General features: G+C 36.2%; 1 protein-coding gene across 1 annotated transcript in view; it reads left to right on the top strand.

The window, feature by feature from the left end:
* LOC107745664 (exocyst complex component 6-like) overlaps positions 1–23,052 on the top strand; it is a 59,492-nt gene that overhangs the window by 21,675 nt on the left and 14,765 nt on the right. The window contains exons 8-16 of the mRNA XM_016559589.1: positions 1,592–1,660; positions 6,570–6,641; positions 6,788–6,885; positions 6,985–7,090; positions 7,591–7,700; positions 16,942–17,053; positions 17,142–17,276; positions 18,441–18,620; positions 19,241–19,270. Coding sequence (XP_016415075.1) covers positions 1,592–1,660; positions 6,570–6,641; positions 6,788–6,885; positions 6,985–7,090; positions 7,591–7,700; positions 16,942–17,053; positions 17,142–17,276; positions 18,441–18,620; positions 19,241–19,270 — 912 coding nt within the window. The remainder of the gene's footprint in view (positions 1–1,591; positions 1,661–6,569; positions 6,642–6,787; positions 6,886–6,984; positions 7,091–7,590; positions 7,701–16,941; positions 17,054–17,141; positions 17,277–18,440; positions 18,621–19,240; positions 19,271–23,052) is intronic.

Below are 23,052 nucleotides of genomic sequence, written 5' to 3'. Positions count from 1 at the left end.
TTATTATGAAAGTCCGTTGCTCACTGGCTCTGAAGTTTCCGATAGCACGTGAAGACAGCAGAGAAGTGCTCTCGCTCAGCACAGTGGAGTGCATCGTTTTGTTAACTTTGTGGTTTATTATTATTTTGAGTCGTTTGGGACGCGGTAACACATGGCCCTCTCACAATATATTGCTTTACAGATCTATCGCTTTTGCCGCTAAGAAATGTACACGCAATCATGCTGCACGTATCAGAAGTTCGGCGCTCCGGCGCGGTTAGCGCTCTCACCTACATGCGTGCCGCGCATGAGCCCTACTGAACCGCACTCTGGCCCACCTCTTCCAACCGAGCCAGGGACGCCTAAACGAACCGCTCCGAAGCGCGGCACGGAGCGATCACACTAGTCAAACAAACCCGGCTTTGGAGGTCAAACGCGCTCAGGCACTGTTAAGATTGCCTAGTGTGAGTACACCCTTATTCTCCCTCATCCCGCACACTAGTCTCTACCCGCCTGCACCCGCACTCGCCCATCAAGTGTTGTCTCGCGCCGCACTCTGTTACGTTGGGTCTCGCGATTGTGCAGGTCTCTACTCGGAAGGTGCCTGTTATACTGTTATGATCGAGGCTCTGGACTCTGTGCATAAGTTATTTTTCTATAACAAACTATAAAATATTTTCTATAAAAACGTTAATGCCGTGGCAGTGGCAAATAGCTGTGGTTTTATATTTAATTTGATTACATTAATGTTATAAGTTGAGATTTACAATAAATATTTTAACTGCTACTATGTAAAAGGAATACTGCTATAAAAAGCACCTTATTTGTTTAAAGTGTTTGCAAACCAAATGCTATTGCAAATTAATTTTGTGCATAACAATGTGATTAAACACAGAAAACCATGCGATTAATCGCAATTAAAACAAAATTTAATCGTTGCCCAGCACTAGTAAAAATACATTTAAAACCAGCATAAAAATGTGGTAAAACTGTGTAAAGGCAGTACAACAAATCCTATGATGCATAAATACTTGAATTAGACTTTTAATAATGCTCATTTGCTTAATACTTAAAATATTATATTATTAGTTATTGTATTGTATTTTATAATATAGAATATATTATTATAATTGATTTAATTATTGATAGTTATTTATTATTTTATTATATTTATACTATGATGTTTACCATTACTGTAATGAAAGTAATGTGTGTATATATATATATATATATATATATATATATAGAGAGAGAGAGAGAGAATTTAAAAAGTACTTATTTGCTTATTATAACAGTATTTGATTAATTATTGTACATATTGTGTTATTAATTAAACTATTAATAATTGCTTATTAATTGATTATGCTTATACCACAATATATAAAAATTATAATAATTTTTCTTGTATGACAAATAATAAAACCATAATATATTTATATGCCTTAAAAATGTTTTGAAGGGATATTTTGTTGAATCTTTATATGTTGTTCAATTCAAAGATCTCTTCTGAAAACATCATAAATATAGTTGAAGCTTCACTGTTTAATTCATTGCCAGTAAAGGCACTTGGGTCAGGAAATGTTTCTTTAACTTTGTCGGTTTTCTTTTTAAGGTCTTGACGGTGCAGGATCTGGTGGATTTTTCGCCAGTCTACCGATGTCTTCACATCTACACTGTTTTGGTAATTCCCAGCATCTCTTTTACTACAAATGTGCCGTGCACACAGTGAACAACCAATATATCAACAGCCTGTCTCCATAACATGTTATGAAAGTCTATTTGGGTTCTGCAGTAGAACACAATATGTGTTTTATTGAGAAACATTCCTGTTGATCTGTTTCTAATCTCCAGCCTCTGAGTTGACAGTGCGTTTTCATTGAAAGGCTTTTCTCTCAAAGTGGCTCCTCGAACATTAATGGCTTATATAAGCAAAGGGATTTCCAGAGTTTTGACTGTCGTGCCATCAATATTATTTTTGCTTTAAACCAAACGCAAACTGTGGAGAGGTGAGATTGAGTTTGTTAGCGCTCGGTGCCATCGCTCATCTGGTCAGAACTAATCCCGAGTCCTTCAACACGCCAACAAAAGGAAAGGCTTTTCTCTCAAAGTGGCTCCTCGAACATTAATGGCTTATATAAGCAAAGGGATTTCCAGAGTTTTGACTGTGGAGAGGTGAGATTGAGTTTGTTAGCGCTCGGTGCCATCGCTCATCTGGTCAGAACTAATACCGAGTCCTTCAACACGCCAACAAAAGGGGTCAGACTGCAGCATCTAATGGGACTGACCGAGCAGTTAACCCCCTTTTTGCCGTAAAAACAAAGCAGTGAAAAAGTTATTTCGCTTCGGCATTCAGATTGTGCACAAACTGCGGTGCATTCACTGGCCGTAGGATGAGTCGAGTGCTTTCCCCTCAATGGTTCAGTTAATGAGAACACGAGCGCTTTTGACCGCTGTGCTACCCGAGAGCTCACAGGTGCTGGCAAGGGCCGAGGGCCACTCTTCAGCCACACCGAGAAGAGAGAGGGGGCGCAGGTGCTTTGCGTTCAGAGATATTGTATGTTTCCAGTTCTTTGGAAATACCACACCGAGAAGAGAGAGAAGAGAGAGGTGCTTTGCGTTCAGAGATATTGTATGTTTCCAGTTCTTAGGAAATACACTTTGCCTAAATTTCAGTCAAACCACATATAAACGTACCTACACATACATTTCACTCCAGTTTCCAGCTGAAATGAACACTAGATGCAGCAAAACGACAACCACTTTTATTCCTACAATAATGAGGCAAATAATTGAAAAAATAAAAGCTTCCACAAAGTTCCTTGCACAATACTATATTATGACCTCAAAATACTGTTACCATAGTGATTGATTGTGTACATTTTTGATATTCGCATTGCATAACTTGCTTCATATGTATGGCTTTTCGGGTTTAGTAAACTTGCTTGGTAGCCCACCTGATACAGCATTGCACTTACGATGCGGAGACCTGGAGTATGAATCCCTTGAAACAAAAGTCACGAGACACCACAAAAGAGGCCGCAGGACTCAGGCTGTGAGGCTTCAGCCGCAGGGTATTTGCATAATCCCTCACTGATTTACAACTGACTGACCCTCCAAACACACTCTCAGCCCCAGCAGTTTAGAATATTCACAGTTAATCTGCTGTTATTGTTGCAATCTGTCCTCATTAGGCCCAACTGACCTCTCCATTAGATCAGATTGAATGGATCGTCACTGAAAGGGCTCACCAGGAAATGCTTCCAATTATCATTCCAAATGCCTTGTTTTGAAAATAAACTTCCCTGAAAGACACGACTAAAGCCCTCTTAGCTCCTGAGCGGCCTGCGCTGAAAAAAAATTGGTGTAGGATTTACTTTGAAACAATTTTCATTCAGAAATTCTAGTCAGTTTCACAAATAATTACAGAGAAACAGCAAGGAGCATATTAAACATGGAATTTTGAATTAGAAAGACTGAAGTAGTATTTTCTTGTAAAATGTACTCCAGTAATCTCACATTTAAAAAAAAAAAAGTACAATGTGAAAGCAAAATTTTTTTTTGTTTGTTTTGTGTCATTGTTGTCATTTTTATAGTCATTTAAATTTATTAATTCCAAGATTTGATACCGGACACCAGAAATCTCTATAAAAATGTTTTAAAATCGTAGTAATAATTAAAGAACAAAAAGTCATGGTGATTCACTGGTCAAAACGCATATACACTCACAAAAGCTATTTTCTTGTTTTTTTTATTAAACCAACCAAAAAATGACTAATATGATGTTATTTGACAATATGATGTGTGTATCATGAGGAATTGCTTGAATATATTTGTTTTCTTGATGCAACCACTATAATATTGCAGTTATCATGTTATATTTTATCCTTTTTAAAGAATGCTACTGTGATTTTAACTTGTAATAACCATTATCTTCCTTGTTCATTTGCTTATGTTAAACAAGTTCCAGTTTAATTAGATTTTGTGTAATTATATTATAAAAATAAAAAAAAGGAAATAAATAATACACCTAAATATGAATTATATAAATATAAATTATGAATATAATAAATATTAATAATAGATATATCATTTAAAATAATGATATTTTTTAAATAATATCATTATTTAATAATTACATCACACATAACCTTATAAATAGTTTAAAGTAATGAAATTTAAATAGTATCCTATGAAAATATTCTACGTTCTTTGTTTTGTTTTAGGGGTCATATATCCACGTGTGTGTGTTTGTGTTCTCGTCCAAATGCTTGTCAATGAAGTACATCACGTCCTGAAGTGTGGAGTGACGGCGTGTGTTGCAGCCTGACCAGTGCTTATTTAACCGTGTGATTTACGCACTCACTCCCCGCGTCTGAGAGGCAGGCCACTGCGCCCTATCTAAATGTTTAACAAGAGAATCACACTAGTGCAAGGGGCTGTAAATCAAACCTGCAGCTCCTGTACAACCACCCTCACTATCTAACCCCACCAACCTGGAAGAGACTCGTCTGGCTCATGGTTAAATGCTCTGGAGATCTTTGTGGAGGCTAAAGCTGCTGCCAGCCTTATGTTAATGTTGATAGCGGTTTCTCATAACGTAACTCACATCTGCAGTTAACCGTAAATCATTAACTAGTTAAACACATCAATTATTGATTGAGAACTGCATTAAGTTGCCAAAACACCTCAAACGTATTTAACATCCCTCTTTTTATTTGTATTGTTTTTTTAAACTTTTTTTATTATTATGTTAAATGATATTTCTAGTATTTATATTAATGTAATTAATATTGAGATGTACTATTATTTATTTACTTTTTAATTAAAAAAAAGAATTTGGCCAAATCTAATTAACCTTTTACTTATTTTTTAAAAAGTTCCAATTTACAGTAAGTAAATAAAAAGAAAGATAATAATGAAAAATCTAATTAACATTAAAATATTATTAAAATATAACCCAATAACTGCATATTATAGTGGTTATAGTATTTTTTATGGTTTTAATTACCTAATAAAGTAAATAGTGTGTATTAAAAGAGGGTAATAACAAAAATCTTTAACTTGGCGTCTGTTCTTGTTATAGAAGTCTCAAATAGCTTTGTTTTTTAGTTTGTCTGTTTTTTTTATGATGTAATGAAGTGTGTTTGAGTTTGGACACTTGTCACATCATAGATGCTCAGCGATTGGAGTGGTGCCGCACTGTGCCGTGTGGTTTCATATGGCGGTGGGTGGGCAGGCCTGTGTGCTCAGACACTGACTAATCCTGTCAGCCATCACTCCCCTGCCTGGGTCAATCACTGCTCTCTCCTATTTAAGCTCACGGACAGGCCTCCTCCATCAGCAGCGGGGGAGGGCTGGACGGCCTCATTTAGATGCTAATGTAACCTAAAGACTCATTAAGACACAAGTGTATTTGATCAATGAGTGACTGGCTGTGAGTTACCCATTTAAGCCTCTTTCACACAGAAATTCCGGAAAATACACGGATAATGTGTCCCGTGATTTGTCCCGGGATCGTTTGATTGTGGTTCATTCACACTGCCAGTGATTTTCCGGAATCTGTGTGTGCGTTCACACGCATCCCGTATAGATCCCGTAAAGACACGTGACGTTATGATGTGACGTGTAATGTGACGCGTTCCATTTCACTAGCTGGTGAACGATCACAGCTTCAGCGCAGATAGTGAGGAGCTACCTGATCTCTGCTTCATTACAGTTTGCACATATTTTTTCGTCGCGAACATTGATCTGCCTTCAAAACACCCGGCAAAAGAGTCGCACAATAAAGTGCGTCATCACTACGACACACCCTTTACGCCATTGATTCTGGCTTTTGTTCACACAGAGCATACTTCCTGGTTGAACCCGGCAATGTTACTAGGTCCCCAACCCGGGATCGATCCCGGAATCAATCCCGGGACGTGTTTGCGTTCACACAGAAGGCACTCCGGCAATTTTCCGGGACCAACGTGCAGTGTGAAAGGGGTTTTAGAGGGAGGCGTTGAACCTAAACTAATCTGGCCTGCAGAAACGTGATTCATTGGATCTTGGATCCTCTGTTTGAATGGATTGATAACACAAGGTTTTATTGTACAGTTTTAGAGGTTAATCGAATGAAAGAATGTCTAGCTCATATTTCAAACCAAAATTAAAAGAATGAAAGAAAATATATTTTGCAATAATACATTTAATTAAGTACAAACTTCATCCAGTTCTCAAGTTATCAGTTAAAAAAAAAAGTAATTTAAAAGAAAAGTAAAAATATATCTATCGAATACATCTAAAAATATATAGGCCTATATCTAATATTTCTTTATGGTAAATTATGATGATAATATATAAGAGTGATTTTATTTGTTGTCATTTGTTATCATGATAAATTGGCTTCACTTCTAAAATCTTGTCAAATCATTTTGCTAATTTTATTTCTTTATTTTATTTGGAGTGAAATATGACCTGCACATTTCTTTAAAAGATTCACCCATAGATGCTTTATGTTCTAAACACATTTGTGAAGACTGCTAATGTGAAGATGCACCATTTTGTTGTCATTCTTATCATTATTATTATTTTTTTTTTTAACCCACTAGTCCTACTGCAGTGATCCCGACCTGGTCCTAGAACTGAAGAACCTGATAGTTATATTTGCAGACACTTTACAGGTATTCTCCAAATTTTTGTTTAAAGTATATCTTGTCACTGTCATTCTGTTGCACTGTGGAGCTTCTGTCACTAAAACAAATTCCTTGTGTGTGTAAACATACCTGGCAAAGCTCATTCTGATTCTGTAATTGCCTTGGTTTTGTAGGGTTATGGCTTCCCTGTCAACAGACTTTTTGAACTTTTGTTTGAGGTTAGAGATCAGTACAACGAAACATTGCTCAAAAAATGGGCCCTGGTGTTCAGGTGAGCTGAACTACAACTGCATTGTTTCTGGTGTTAGTGAATTGATATGGGTAGATTCTGCGTTATACAGTGACATCTGTGTTTCCTCTGCTGAAACAGGGATATTTTTGAACAGGACAACTACAGCCCCATTCCAGTGGAAAATGAAGAGGAGTATAAGGCCGTGATCAGTCGCTTCCCCTTCCATGATGCAGAGATAGAAAAGGTTGAAATATTCAATAATGTATGAAAGAAGTCTCTTATAAAACATTTGACAATTTAAACAAACTGAATTCTGTTTTAATATATTTTAAAATGTAATATATTTCTGTGATGGCAATGCTGAATTTTCAGCAGCCAATAATCCAGTGATTCAGAAATCGAACTAATATGCTGATGGATATTCTAAAAGATTCTTTCCAAGAAAGCCATTTTGGCCAATTATTTGAGAGAATTCGTACCTTGTATTGAAAAAAATATACAGTGGGTACGGAAAGTATTCAGACCCCCTTAAATTAAATGATTTTAGCAAATGGCTGCAATATAACAAAGAGTGAAAAATTTAAGGGGGTCTGAATACTTTCCGTACCCACTGTATATACCAGTGTGATTCACAAGTGAACACAAAAGAAAGTGCAAGTATTTCTTGGAAAATGGGTTGTGAATGTCTGTTCTTATCGACTGGACATGAATCACCTTTTATTGTCTTTCTTGTTTATTAATCAGCAACAATTTCCAAAGAAGCTGCCCATGTCCCAGTCAGTGCCTCAAATCTACTCTCAAGTGAAGGAGTTTATTTACGCCAGCTTGAAGTTCTCCGAGTCACTCCATCGCAGGTGAGCAGAATCCACAACACCCATGAATCTACAGACAGAAGACATTCAGCAATTTTCATTCTCATTCATCCAGTGTGCTTATTCTTGTTCAGAACAAAATGCAAATATTAATCGAAAATCAACTTTGGATGTAGAATCTTGTTAGCAAATACACAAATCTTCAATACTTACCTTGCTGGATCTGTCCGCTGCTTTTGACACGGTTAAATACCAGATCCTCCTGTCAACCCTATTGGCAAAGGCCATCTCAGGAACCGCACTCCAATGGTTTGAGTCTTACCTCTGAGATAGGTCCTTCAAGGTATCTTGGGAAGGTGAGGTGTCCAAGTCGCAACATCTAACAACTGGGGTGCCTCAGGGCTCAGTTCTTGGACCACTTCTTTTCTCTGTCTACATGGCATCACTAGGTTCTGTCATTCAGAAACATGGCTTTTCATATCACTGCTATGCTGATGACACTCAACTCTACCTCTCATTCCATCCTGATGATCCGACGATAGCTGCTCGCATCTCAGCTTGTCTAACTGACATTTCTTGCTGGATGAAGGACCATGACCTTCAACTGAACCTTGCCAAGACAGAACTGCTTGTAGTTCCATCAAACCCATTGTTTCATCACAATTTCACCATCCAGTTAGGCACATCAACCATAACTCCTTCAAAAACAGCCAGAAACCTTGGAGTTATGATTGATGATCAGCTGACTTTCTCAGACCACATTGCTAAAACTGTCCGGTCCTGCAGATTTGCTTTATTAAACATCAAGAAGTTCAGGCCCTTTCTTTCGGAACATGCTTCACAACTCCTTGTTCAAGCTCTTGTTCTGTCCAGGCTGGACTATTGCAATGCTCTCTTGGCAGGTCTTCCAGCCACTTCTATCAAACCTCTACAACTAATCCAAAATGCCGCTGCAAGATTAATCTTTAATGAGCCGAAAAGAACACGTCACACCTCTGTTCATCAATTTGCACTGGCTACCAATAGCTGCCCGCAAAAAATTCAAGGCATTAATGTTTGCCTACAAAACCACCACTGGCTCTGCACCCATTTACCTAAATTCATTACTTCAGAGTTATGTGCCCTCTAGAACCTTGCGTTCTGCAAGTGAACGGCGTATTATTGTGCCATCTAAAAGAGGCACAAAATCACTTTCACAGACTTTTTCACTAACTGTTCCCTCCTGGTGGAATGACCTGCCCAACTCAATCCGAGCAGCTGAGTCCTTAACCATCTTCAAGAAACGACTAAAAACACATCTGTTCCACCTTTATTTGACCCTCTAACTCTAACACTTTCTATTCTATTTTAATTCTACTATATCTATTTATATTATTTTTTATTTAAAAAAAAATCAACTAACACTAGCTTTCTATTTTTTTTTCCTATTCTATCTACTTGTTTTTCTTTGTTTGTGTGTGTGTATAATATATATATATATACACTGCTATGTGTACTGCGTTAGGCTAACCGAGACTTGTCATTTGCACTTATATATTGTTGCTCTTTTGTTAGTTTTGACTGCTTTTAAATTAACAAAAGCAAAAAGGCCTCTAACACTAGCTTGCTCTATTCTTTTTCTACTCTATCTGTTTTCTTTATTTATTATATAATTTTTAAAAAAACTTGTTACGTGTACTGCATTAAGCTAACTGAGACTTGTTATAGCACTTGCATATCGTTGCCCTTTTGTTGATTTTGATTGCTTCCATTGTCCTCATTTGTAAGTCGCTTTGGATAAAAGCGTCTGCTAAATGACTAAATGTAAATGTAAATGTCATGTAGCAAAACAACCAAAAAGAAGACATCTAGAAACAGAATTTGGCAGAATTTGGCTTGTGAAGCTGTTATCGTGACATGACCTTCTCCATGGGAAGCCCTCATTTACGGTTCTGAACTGTCTTTAAAACCACCACCCTCCCCTCCACCCCTAGCCATCTCTTCTGCCAATATTTGTTCTCTTTAAGCTCCATGGCATTCGGCTGGTCGTTGTGAGGGGTCTGTGTTGTGCTTGTCACTGGCACCCCAAATTCTTTCCCAGAGGGTTAGAAGTGCACATAGCTGGAGGATTTTACCTCTCACTGTCCCTCTGAGGCGAGTAGCCACTGCTCAGCAGCAGAGATTAGTGGTTGACCAGTGGATCACCAATGCTGATATTTATCGGCTGATATTTGGCTTTTTTTTTATATTGTAGCAGCTGCTACGTTTTTCTTTTTGCCCAACAAGTTTCAAAAGCAAGAGTTTTTATTTTTATTTTGGCAACGCTGAGAACACTAGCACCTGAGCTCTCATTCTCAATTTTATTTAGTTTATTGTCTTTGTTTAACTGTTTACTATCTTATAAATTATTAGACCGAACTTTTAAACAAAGAAAGAAAATGAAATTTGAAAAATAATTATTGCGTTTACTTTTATATTAATAATAATAATACAAAGGTAAGCGCTACAATACTTACTCATATGCTGTCGGCATTCAGCAAAAATGCTTTTTATCCATTAAAAAGTTGTTGAATATCTCAGAAAAATGTACAGTATTTGAAAAATAATGTGTTTTTTGAACATTAAAGCATGTCAACATATTCTGTTACACCAAATACACAAAATAATGATCTTTTAAAAAGCATCATATGACCCCTTTAATGCCACATACTTTGCAAACTTTTGGAATCCAACTTTTAGATCCTCTGATGTATGCACTGTCATATTCAGAGTTTACTGTATGTAAAATAAGAGAACATATAATTTGCTGTACACACAGACTTGCTAGATTTTTTTTTATCAAGTTCATATAATGTTTTCCATTTTCAAATTATTTCTAATTTAGTAAATATTATGTAAAATAAACATAAATTTCAATGCAACATGTTATTTTCTATCTTTAAATTGAATAGTGTCACACATTTTAACTTAATTTTTTTTTAAATTCATATTGATACATGTTTTCAAATGATTTCTAATTTAGTAAATATTATGTAAAACTAGTGCTGTCAATCGATTAAAAATAACTAATTAATTGCACATTTTTCCTGAAATTGTGATTAATCGTGATTAATCGATTTATATTTTAGTTGTTTTTTATGACTGAATGCGAGTATCACTGATACCAACACTACTGATATCTCTATGAAATAGATTTTTTTCTCTAAAGTTTAACCATTGACTGTAGCCATTCAACATTACAGTATAATTAAGAACTATAAATTTTTACATTTATTAGACTTTAAAAAATAACTTATTACATCACGCGCTGGCACAGATGCAGTATATTAACGCCACGGGTCATCAATAAGGTGTAGATTGGTCCTCAATTTGTGTTTCCAACACACTTTTTCACAGCGCGCATCACGTGCTCAAACTCATCAAAAGTCAACAAGTAACAACGACTTATCCAAGTGACTGCTGCAGAACGCACGCGAGAGAGAGACGAGGCAGCGCAGATCGCGCGTCTCATAGAATACCTCAAGCGGGTGACGGAAATGTTACGCCCCTTACCATACTGTGATGGCGTGTCCCGGAGCAACGAGACAAAAACATTAAAACCCATTATAAACGAGGCATTTGTTGCATCCAGTGGGGATATGATTACAAGATTATAATGACTTATACTGTCTTTTTACGCGTTGCGTAGCATTGCGCCGCGTAAACATAAAACCATGCATTTGTGATCCTAGAAATGACAATAAAAGAATAAAAGTTACGCCTTCTTTCTTTGCATGAACATTTGGGCGGCGTTATGCAAAATCTTCCCACATCGTGACGTAGACATGTGGGGGCGTGTTAGAACGAGCCGGTTTAGGTAGGCGTGGCTGGATTTGAGACTTTAGTCTTTGCAATTTTACAGATCTTCTTTATGCACCAAGAGCTTGTAACACTCCAAAGAGAAAGGAAAAATTTAAATCGCATCATATGACCCCTTTTACGCTACAACAGTTATTGATTTATTCTTTTTTTATTTTATTTTTATTTTTTTATTTCTTTTGTTCTTTGATTAACAGGCATCACAGCAGCTGGGTTAGGTTTTTTTGGTGCTATTACTTTAAGAGCTGCCGCTGCTGAACTTGACGTGGATCTGACACACATCGTATTTTCTCACAACTCACAACTTTTCTGCTTGACGTGGATCTGACATACATCGTATTTTCTCACAACTCACAACTTTTCTGTCCCACTTCAGTTCTTAAAGTCTCTACTAATGAGTTGACAAGTTGAATCGGGTGTGTCAGATGAGGGAGACAGTGCTGGGGTGCTCCAGGACAGTTTTGAAAATCGCTGCGTTTCAGAGACATGTTCTTAAATCTGACTCATTTATAACTAATACTTCCATGCATGAACAATTTTAAGGCTTCAGTCGCATTTTTGGTAACTTAATGACTTAACTGATGACATAACTACGAAATTGCATGGTCGTAGTTTCTTTCGTGTTTTAATATAAAATTATATACATTTCATAGCATAGCATTGCATTTGTGCATGCAATTGAAGAGTGCGCTACAAGCAAATATTTTAATGCCGTTAAACTGTAAAAATTAATCGTCTTCGTTAACGCCGATTTTGACAGCACTATGTAAAACAAATATTAATAGCACTGCGGCAACACTGCAGTGTTATTATCTATAATTTAAATAGTGTAATATCATAAATATCAGTAGTTTTTTTCATATTTATTTATTTTCAAATTATTTTTAATTTAGATATTAAACATTTGCAGCATGATATTTACTGTCTTTAAATTGTATAATGTGTTACCATATATAATTTTTTTCATATTGATTCATTTTCACATGATTTCTAGTTTGGAAATCAATTCGGAAATCAGTCTAATATGTTAATGGATATTCTGACAGATTTTTTCCAAGAAAGCCATTTTGGCAAATTAATTGAATTAATTAGTGCCTTGTATGATGCCAAAATAGTCTCAGAATGAATATATTTACCAAATGTGTTAGTGTTTAGTGGAAAATGGGTTATAAATATTATGTCAAATAAATATAAATTTCACTGCTGTGTGTGTTACTTATCACCTTTAAAGCTGCAGTCCGTAACTTTTGGCGCTCTAGCGGTTGATAAACAGAACTGCATGCGTCTTGTGGAAGAACATTGTAGCTGGAGCTACTTCTCTCTGTTTATGTCTATAACGAATCACGCAGGTACTGGGCTACTCCGCAGTGGTTCCACCAGTACCAGTCTGAAATAGTCCGAATATAAAATCTTATTATAAGTGTAACGTAGTGATTCAGCAAAAGCCAAAAACACGGTTTGGAAAATGGATTCATCATGTATTCGCTTATTATATACATTTTGTAAATTTTGAACACAAAAAAAGTAAGGACTGCAGCATTAAATTGAATGGTGTGATATATATACATTATATATCGGCTTTATATTGGTCGTCAAAAGTTGCATATTAGTCAACTGTCTTCTCATTGTCCCTTTTCCACCAAAGTGGTGCAGAGGCTGAGCCGGCGCTCGCCCAGGCATTTCCACAGAATACCAGCCAAACTGCTTTTGCTTTGAGCAGTGAGAAGAGTGAGGAGACCCACATGAGGCTGTCAGAGCACTTATGGATTGATCTAACACAGTCTTTTCCCCTCCTGTCCCTCCACTAATCAATGCAAACGACTGCAGATTTCACACTCCTCTCTAATGGTTTCTTTGTTATTTAAGCAAGCGATAATGAGCGACCTCTGCACCTCTTCATGGAGCATTTCCCACCTGATCACTCCCTCCTAATCAACACCCCACACTGAGACACACAGTCCCCAACCGCAAAATCAACACCAACCAGCAGTGTCCTGTAAACACTCGCACCTTACAAGCGTGCTGGGCAGTAGTAGGGCTAGTTGTGGATGCGGTCAGTACTAATGGGTGCAGACAGCAAGCATACTGTGCTTGGTTAAAGAGAGAGAAAAAAAGGAAATTCTGTCACCATTTACTCATCTTTACTCACCAATTGTTTTTGTCCATACAATGAAAGTCAATGGGGTTTAATGTTGTTTTGACCACAGCATTCTTTAAAATAAATTATTTTGCATTCTGCAAAAAGAAAAATCATTTTGGGGGCATAATGTACAAAAGTAGAGATGTGAATAAAATTTTTTAAGGGCGTGGTTGTTTTCGAAACAATGTTGCTTTCCGCTAACAATCTAATTTTTCTGGCAAATAGCAGAGTAGCACGTCAGCTGCTATAATGCTACACTGTATTTGAATTGTCTCTCTCTTGCTCAAGTAGTGTCATGTTACGTGTCTACTTGGCAAATAAATAAATAAATGGACAAAATATTGTTCTAAATTTAAAAGATGTGTGTCTGAAGAATGAGCAAAAAAATTTATGGTTTGCTTAAAAACTAGCATAGCATAGGAAATTGGTGACCTGGTACCACATATCTTTAATAAACTGAAATAAGTATAGTCAGTTTAAAATTTAAAAGGTACATTTCAGTCAGCGCCGATAGCCTTGTGGGCATCACGCCGACATACAGCGTCGTTGCACAACGGGCATCCTGAGTTCGAATCCCGACTCGAATCCCACCCCCATCTCTCTTCCACTTCACTTCCTGTCAATTCTGATCTGTCCTATTCATAGCTTTCAGTCACGTGACCGGCTCGAAGACTTGGAGGGCAAAACATCCATAGAACTGCAGCACAAGCCTGTCAATTTTCCATCTGTTTTCCAGCCTCAAATATTTAGATCACCTCTCAAAAGAATAAAATCGGTCTGTGCAAGAAACTGAACAGTATTTATATCGTTTTTTACCTCTGATTCACCGTAATGTCCAAACTGTTCTGAGCACATTTGCGTCTTCTTCTTCAGCCGGCGCGTGACGTGTTCTGGCCTTTGGATGGAGATTTACTGCTGATCACAGAACCGTGCTTCACTGAAAGATACGCATGACAATCGCAGCTTCTGTCGAATCGCGATCTCGATTCCATTTCGATTTATCGTGCAGCCCTAATTGACACTCCTAATTGAGATTGTAGGTAGAGTGTCAATAGTCCATTTGAGAGATAGGTGGCGGTAATGCACTTATAAGTCTGCGATCCGCCGTAAAGCAAGAAGTAGAAGAAGTTGCTCACGCGCCGTGATTCCCATTCACTTCCATTATATGACTGACAGACTGCAACAGTTTGAGTTAAAAATCTTTGTTTGTGTTCTACTGAAGAAACAAAGTCACCTACATCTTGGATGCCCTGGGGGTAAGCAGATAAACATCAAATTTAAATTTTTGGGTCAACTATCCCTTTAAAACAGTAATATTAAAGATCAAATTCAGTAATCACCATGTTAATGATGCATAGTTTACATAGGCAAGCAGATGAGGCCGAAATATGAACGCAATCCGCTTAATGGTTCAGTGTTTTCCTTATATTTGTTTTCTATGGGAAACCATTTAATGTGAAACTTTGCAGATTGTGTTTATATTCTGGGTTCATCTTCTTGCCTGTACAAAATATACATCATCAATAAGGTGTTTACTGAATGTCGCCTTTTAATATCTGCGGTTTACTATATTACTACTTAATGCAATCTGTGTAAAAATAGCTGTCGGTCAGTCGAGCAAAGCTTCGTTTTGCCCTCCAGGTTGGGCGTTCCTATAAAGGTGTGACGTCACGTGAAAACTATCAATTGAAATAAATTGAAATTTTTGGTGGAAAATGGCAAAAAAAAAAAAAAAAAGGTCAATTTCATGTCCATTGATGATAGTATATTTTCTTTTGAAAAATCATATTTTATCCTTGGGAAACCATGTAATAATCTCATGCAAATATTTTGCGCATTCGGTTTGTTTTCTTGAAATAGACTTGATGTCCTCAAAATAACATCCTCTGAAATAACAATTAAATTTAAAAAAAAAGTTGCAGTGAACATTATATATATAAAATTTATTTTTAAAGTCTGAATAAGTGTTTTTAAAATTCTATTTAAATGCTCTTCAAGTGAAACGTTTTACTAACTGAACAATCCCCGCAACTAAAAAATGGTTTATCACCATGCATCATGATGATTTTTTTCTTTTGTGGTGGACACTTTGGACACATTATTTTAAGTGTCCTTTTCTTGTCAGTATTTTATCTACAATAAAACTAAAAATCAAGTCAGGAATGTTGGTGTGATTCTGGAGTCAGACCTTAGTTTTAGTAGTCATATCAAAGCAGTAACTAAATTAGCATACTCTCATCTCAAAAACATTGCAAGAATTAGATGTTTTGTTTCCAGTCAAGACTTGGAGAAACGTGTTCATGCCTTTATCACCAGCAGGGTGGATTATTGTAATGGTCTCCTCACTGGCCTTCCCAAGAAGACCATTAGACAGCTGCAGCGCATCCAGAACGCTGCTGCCAGAATTCTGACAAGAACCTGAAAATCTGAGCATATCACACCAGTCCTTAGGTCCTTACACTGGCTTCCAGTTACATTTAGGATTGATTTTAAAGTACTGGTTTATAAATTACTAAATGGCCTAGGACCTAAATACATTGCAGATATGCTCACTGAATATAAACCTAACAGACCACTCAGATCATTAGGATCAAGTCAGTTAGACATACCAAGGGTTCACTCAAAACAAGGGTAATCTGCTTTTAGCTATTATGCCGCCTGCAGTTGGAACCAGCTTCCAGAAGAGATCAGATGTGCTAGTTTAGCTGTTTAGCTGTGCTTTTACTAAATGAGCACTGTGCTACGTCCAAACTGATTGCACTGTATAATCATTTTTATTCTGTATAATCATTTTATATATATAAACATTTTTAACTCTTTTAATTAATTTTAAATACATTTTTAAATCATTTAAATTGTTTTTATTGTTGTGATTTATATTTTTTATGATTAATTTAATTCCTTTTATATGTAAAGCACTTTGAATTACCATTGTGCATGAAATGTGCTATATACATAAACTTTGCCTTGCCTTGCCTTACGATAACCTATTGTCAAGGAGTATAATAATTGACTGTCAAATATGTTAAGTTCACTGTTATGGTGTGCAATATTTTTTAATGATTGCCATTCAAATGTATAATCAAATTTAGGTTCACCTGATCAAGAAAATAACATGCGGGTGTCCAGACAAAGCCTTTAAAAAGGATTTAACCTTCTATGTGTCAGAGGAAACTGAGTATATATTTGCATGAGCTAACAATCCGTGCAAGAGTTAACAATGTGTCGACTATCTTATGAGACATAATTAAAAAGTAAGTCTTTGTGAAAAGATTGAACATATTTCTTGGTTAACTTGTATTTCAGCTCAACTGAGATTGACGACATGCTCCGTAAATCCACCAACCTGCTGCTGACGAGGACGTTGAGCAGCTGCTTACAAAATCTAATCAAAAAGCCACACATAGGATTAACTGAGGTAACGTTAATGTGACGAATCGCCTCATTCTGTCTGCGAAGCTCAGTTCGAAAATAACGTATGCCTTCCTTTCTGTTATGTTTTTCAGCTAGTTCAAATTATCATCAACACCACCCATTTAGAGCACGCATGTAAATACCTGGAGGATTTTATCACGAACATCACCAATGTTTCCCCGGAAACGGTTCATACCACAAGACTCTACGGGCTTTCCACCTTCAAGGTAAAAGTCATTCACAGACATGTTCTTTAATTACACATTTCACTCAGTTGTATAACCGCCATGGGCTCACTGTGATCAGAGAGCAGCCATCTGGAGTGGTTCCCTCAGAGTAAAGCTGTCATCGACAGCACAGGACAAGAGCCGCCTCAGGCTTCACGAACTGCATACTGAGCTTGTTTTGATGCTACTGTGTTAAATGTATCAAACCAGAAGTGTTATTGGGTGACCTCTGTTTGAGTCATTAAACATGCAACAGCATGTTAGCATTGCTCAAGTTTGATTACAATGAATTTCATAAGTATTCACCCCCACCCCTTTCCACATTTCGTTTTTTTACTACGTGAAATTGCATTCGATAAGGATTTTTTAAACCTTTTAAGGTCCACCACGTTTACCAATTGATATGCCTAGAAAATATTTTTAATTGTAGCATGAAAAGCTAGCATAGATGACAGAGGTCGAAACGAAGGTGTTATCAGGTGACCTCTTTTCAGTCATTAAACGCGCAGAAGCATGTTGGCATTGCTCAAGTTTGATTACAATGAATTGCATTGCATAAGTATTAACCCCGCCTTTTTTCGCGTTTTGTTGTTTTGCAACTTGGAATTGCATTTGTTAGATAATTATTAACCATTTGAGATCCGCAAAATTTTTACCATTTGATATCTATGCAAATTATGTTCGATTGTTGCATGACGATTTAGTGGTTGCGACATTTATTGCTTCAGTTGGCAATTGATTTCCAGTGCAACTAGGAATTTTCCACATTTCGCTGTTTTTTAATCTTGCATTCGATAGAACATTTTTACCTTTTAATATGCAAAAAATGCTTGCCATTTGATATTCACGTGAATATTTTTGATTGTAGTGTCAAAAGTAAAACAAATTTAAATGCATCTCAGGATTCAGTTGGAAAACGATTGTACTAGTGTTTGTACACTTCTGGAGGAATTTTCCAAATGTTGTTGTTTTACAACTTGGAATTGCATTTGAAAGGGAATATTTACCTTTTTTAAAAGTGAAACAAAAAAGCATACATTTAATTGTTGCAACATTTATTGTTTCAATACCATTTAAAAGCATCCCAGGAATCATATAGTAGTTGGTTATACCAGTGTTTGTGCACTTCAGGAAAATTTTGAATGCATGGTTTATTATTTTTAGGATGCTAGACATGCAGCTGAAGGAGAAATATACACCAAACTCAACCAGAAGATTGATGAATTCATTCAGCTGGCTGATTATGAATGGGGCATGGCAGAGTCGGACGGCAGGGCCAGCGGCTACCTCATGGACCTCATTAACTTCCTGCGTAGCACCTTCCAGGTCTTCACACACCTTCCAGTAAGTTCCATACCATCCTATTCATATGCAGTCTCGCCATGAATTTGTGACCATTCTTCACCTGTGAGTTCATGTAATGTGTGTTATTGCATGTGTGGCGTCAATCAGTGTTGCATTTATAGGTGTTTAGATGGTCATACCTGGGCGGAAGTTCTAGGAGCCAACACGTTTTCTAGTTTATGCCCCTCTTTTGACTTTCCACTGTTTGATATTAGGTGTAAATCAATGCATATGTGCACAGGAATGTCGTGTTTGGTGTTATAGGTGTCATTACACAAACATACGACGTCCGTTTCCAAAACCAATCAAATCTCTGTCTATTCCTGCACATAATCAACACAGACAACTCCCAGCCCATCCATTCACTGAGAATGATACAGCTTGCTTGCGTTTCTATTCAGCTGCCCTGTCCTCTTAAACAAATTACTTTAACCTCCAGTTTAAGTTGGCTATGCTTTGGTTTCTCAACAATGTAACATCTTTCCTGTAAGTGAATGTATTCCTTGATTTATTTTCTGCCAGGCATGCTTGGTTTTTCTGATTTTCCTTTGTCTGTCCATTTATTATCGCTATACTTTCTTTCCCTGTCCGTGTTTTATTTTCTTGGGGTTTCCGCTCAGAATAACAACAATGATCATGCTGCGATGTCGGTAAGTAGACCCTCTTCGAACCCTAGAGGAGGAAGAGAAAAATTAGAATAATTTAAAAGCAAAAAAAAAAAAAAAAGACATTAAACCTGCATGTTCATGTCAGCTCTGTGGACTTGCTGCCAGCCTTGTTTTGCTTCCCTTTTCACGTACAATGCAGAATGTAATCCAGATCGATTGGCATGCTGCCCCTGATTTGCTGCCCATTATTGTCTGACGCTGATACCAGTATCTGCAGAACACGTGTGCCATTCTTACTTGAGATTCACTAGCACTACTCACAGCATTAAAGGGACAGTTCGCCCAAAAATAAAAATTGTCACCTTACGCTGTTTTTTCGGAACACAAAAGAAATTATTTTGATGAGTATTTTTGCCCATAAAATTAATGTAAATTGGGTCCAAAACCTCATTGACTTTGATTGTATGGACAAAATGTTTTTGGGTGATCTATCTCTTAAATGGTCTCAATCATAAGTGCCTCTCAATTCAGAATGCTGCTTTATTAAAGTTGCATAATGACACATTCTAACCTACTACCCTATCAGGACAGCTAGATGTCATTATATGTCAAGTATACTCAGATGTTACATAATCTGTATGTTAGCACAGCTAACTCACTTCGCACCAATTCATTTAATATATGCTGATTTAGTATAAACATAGGCCATAAAAAATTGTGTTTGTGGAGATGAAAGCACAAAAAAGTGTTTTAGAACGTAATAGCCATTCAGCTCACGTTTTAATGAAACTTGCATGTTTTTTTAACACAATGGGATGAGACAAATGCCTAGCCATTTTGTTAATCACTATTTCCAGTTCAGTTTTTATTTCCGCCGTTGTGATGGGTTCGGCCCACAGTCAAATCTCATTGGTCCAATAATCCAGCTCCACTTCATTAAAATGGAAACGGGAAATATAAAAATGAAAACTAATTCAAAATACTAATAACCGCTATAATAGTATCTCCATGATACTAAAATAACTGTTATTAATATTTTGAATTAGTTTAAATTTTTATATTTTCTGTTTCCATTTTAATTTAAGTTGAGGTTTTAGTAATTTAGTGTTTTTGCCAGTTTTATTAGTTTTATAAATCTTTTTCTGCCTATATAGTTTTTATTCGTTTGTGTTTTAGTTTTCGTTCTACATTAATTAAACTAATTGGAATATATATTATTCCAGCTAACATTCATTTTACTTCAAGTAACAATTTTTTATGTTTTTTTTTTATTATTATTAAATATAATAACCTGTGCCTCTTGCCTGGTTAGGACTTATATTTGTGGTGCAACATTTACATTTCTTGTGCAAAATAGTTGCATTTATATAAGCAACTTTTTTATGTGTATTTATTTATTTTTTTACCCTTTTTGGTCTAAGAGAGCATCTAAAAGAGTTTTAAATGTGATGAATTTTTATAGGGCCTGCTTTTATAGTCCTGATTTTCTAAATGTTTTTATATCTCTATAAATATAGAATAATGTCCATGCATTCTGAATTTATTGTCTTTGTGTTTTTTATTTATGATAACAGAATTGGTTGTGGTGCTTGTGTGTTTTATGTTGCTTACACATAAAATAATACAAGTGAAATATTTAGTCTTGTTTATAGTGTGAGTTGTCTAATGGATATCATGACTGATAACATGATAATAACGGGGTTCGTTTTTGTGAAGAGCTTTGTTTGCATTTTTTGCTTTGTATGGAATAACTAAATGGAACTGTTTATTCATTTCTTTGCTAGTTATCAGCATGTACTGGTGGAGCAGCTGTTGCATGAGTTTTACGTGTGTGTTTGGCGTCTGGTATTGTCGGATTTGACTGGTCTTTCACCTTTTTCCTCTTTACAACCCTGCTCATTTTGAGCGTGTCGGCTTGCATGAACGACTGCTGTAGATACGAGACTAGATGTTTCTGTGTGTTTGTGTCTGAATTGAAATCCATCAGATGGTGGATTTTCAAGAGATGGAAAACCTTTGTCATCTCCATTTTGCGTCATTACTTCCACTGATTTACATTTTAGGTGTTAAGGATGGTTTTATGAATTATGGAAATGAATAAACATACACTTCCAAAGGTATCTATGTGCTTACTTTCATACACTCACTTAAAAGTAGTTCACCTTTTCTGTCACTACTTACTCACCCTCATGTTGTTCCAAGCCCAATGTTTTTCTGTCCTCGGTGGAACAAAAAAAGAGGAATTTTTAAAGAATAACCAGGCTGATCTTTTAAAAATTTATTGAATGTGGAGCTGCACATACAAAGCTATATTATGCTATATTATCAAACAAAGCTATATTATGATATAACACTATCAGAAGACTTAAACATAGAGTATGAATCATATGGACCACTTTTATTCCCTTTTTTTGTCTTTTAGTTCTTGACAGACCATTCACATTCACTTTAAATATACGGAAACAAGCAGTCTGTCAAGTCTGAATGCAGTCTGAATGGTCTGTCAAAATACTACAGTAGGCACATTTCCATTACAGATTTGCGCAAAACGTTAGCGATATTTTATAAATGTCGATAAAAATGTATTGCGAAATGACGGCGTTTGCATTAACCAATGTTATGCAACTAAAACGTAAATTTTTCCTCTCGTGATAAGTCATGGCAATGGATTTTGGTGGGATTTTGACAGATTTTGGCTATATTTATTAGAAGGAGGCGTATGCGTGTATCTTTACAGAAGCAGCGCGGAAAGCCGCTTCAGAAACATGCGTGGCGCGGCTGGTATAAACACGAGCATTGACTAGAGTGGCCGCAATCAGCTTCAGTGGCCGTATCAGAGCCACACTGCGCCGCAGATGTGTGCAGTGTAAATTGTCTAAGCATTAATGGCAGGAAAGCCCCTTATACTGGAGAGCGGCCACGTATGAAGTGTTTCTTGGAGGTTATAGTACATTGAAGAATGATCATATGACTTTTTACATGTGACCTGTGAATGCGGGAAAAAAAACGTTTCCATTGCAGTTTTGCGAAATATTCCTTTTTCGAATTGCCTGAAAAACCACCATATGCGAGCGTAAACATTTTTTTTGCGATATATGGGAGTTTTTGCAAATTTGACGTGTTTCCATTAGGCATATTTTCAATTCGCAATTTTAATTTGCACAATTTGAAGGGTAAAAACGTTTCCATTGCAGTTTTGCGAAATATTCCTTTTTCGAATTGCCTGAAAAACCACCATATGCGAGCGTAAACTTTTTTTTGCGATATATGGGAGTTTTTGCAAATTTGACGCGTTTCCATTAGGCGTATTTTCAATTCGCAATTTTAATTTGCACAATTTGAAGGGTAATGGAAACGCAGCTAGTGAGTTTGAAAAAATGAAAATTATTTTTCAGTTTAGTGGGAAATTTTTAATTTAGTGAAACTTAATAGCAAATTTTGAAATTTAAAAATTGTTTTAAAATTAATTCTACACCAAATATTTTTTCTGTATATATAATATTCCTTTTTCGAATTGCCTGAAAAACCACCATATGCGAGCGTAAACTTTTTTTTGCGATATATGGGAGTTTTTGCAAATTTGACGCGTTTCCATTAGGCGTATTTTCAATTCGCAATTTTAATTTGCACAATTTGAAGGGTAATGGAAACGCAGCTAGTGAGTTTGAAAAAATGAAAATTATTTTTCAGTTTAGGGGGAAATTTTTAATTTAGTGAAATTTAATAGCAAATTTTGAAATTTAAAAATTGTTTTAAAATTAATTCTACACCAAATATTTTTTCTGTGTATATATATATATATGAGTCCCCCCAGGATTTAGTTT

The sequence above is a fragment of the Sinocyclocheilus rhinocerous genome, unplaced genomic scaffold (assembly GCF_001515625.1).
Source record: "Sinocyclocheilus rhinocerous isolate Xijiao unplaced genomic scaffold, SAMN03320098_v1.1 scaffold768, whole genome shotgun sequence".
NCBI lineage: Eukaryota > Metazoa > Chordata > Actinopteri > Cypriniformes > Cyprinidae > Sinocyclocheilus > Sinocyclocheilus rhinocerous.
This window is presented reverse-complemented; position numbering and strand designations above follow the sequence as displayed.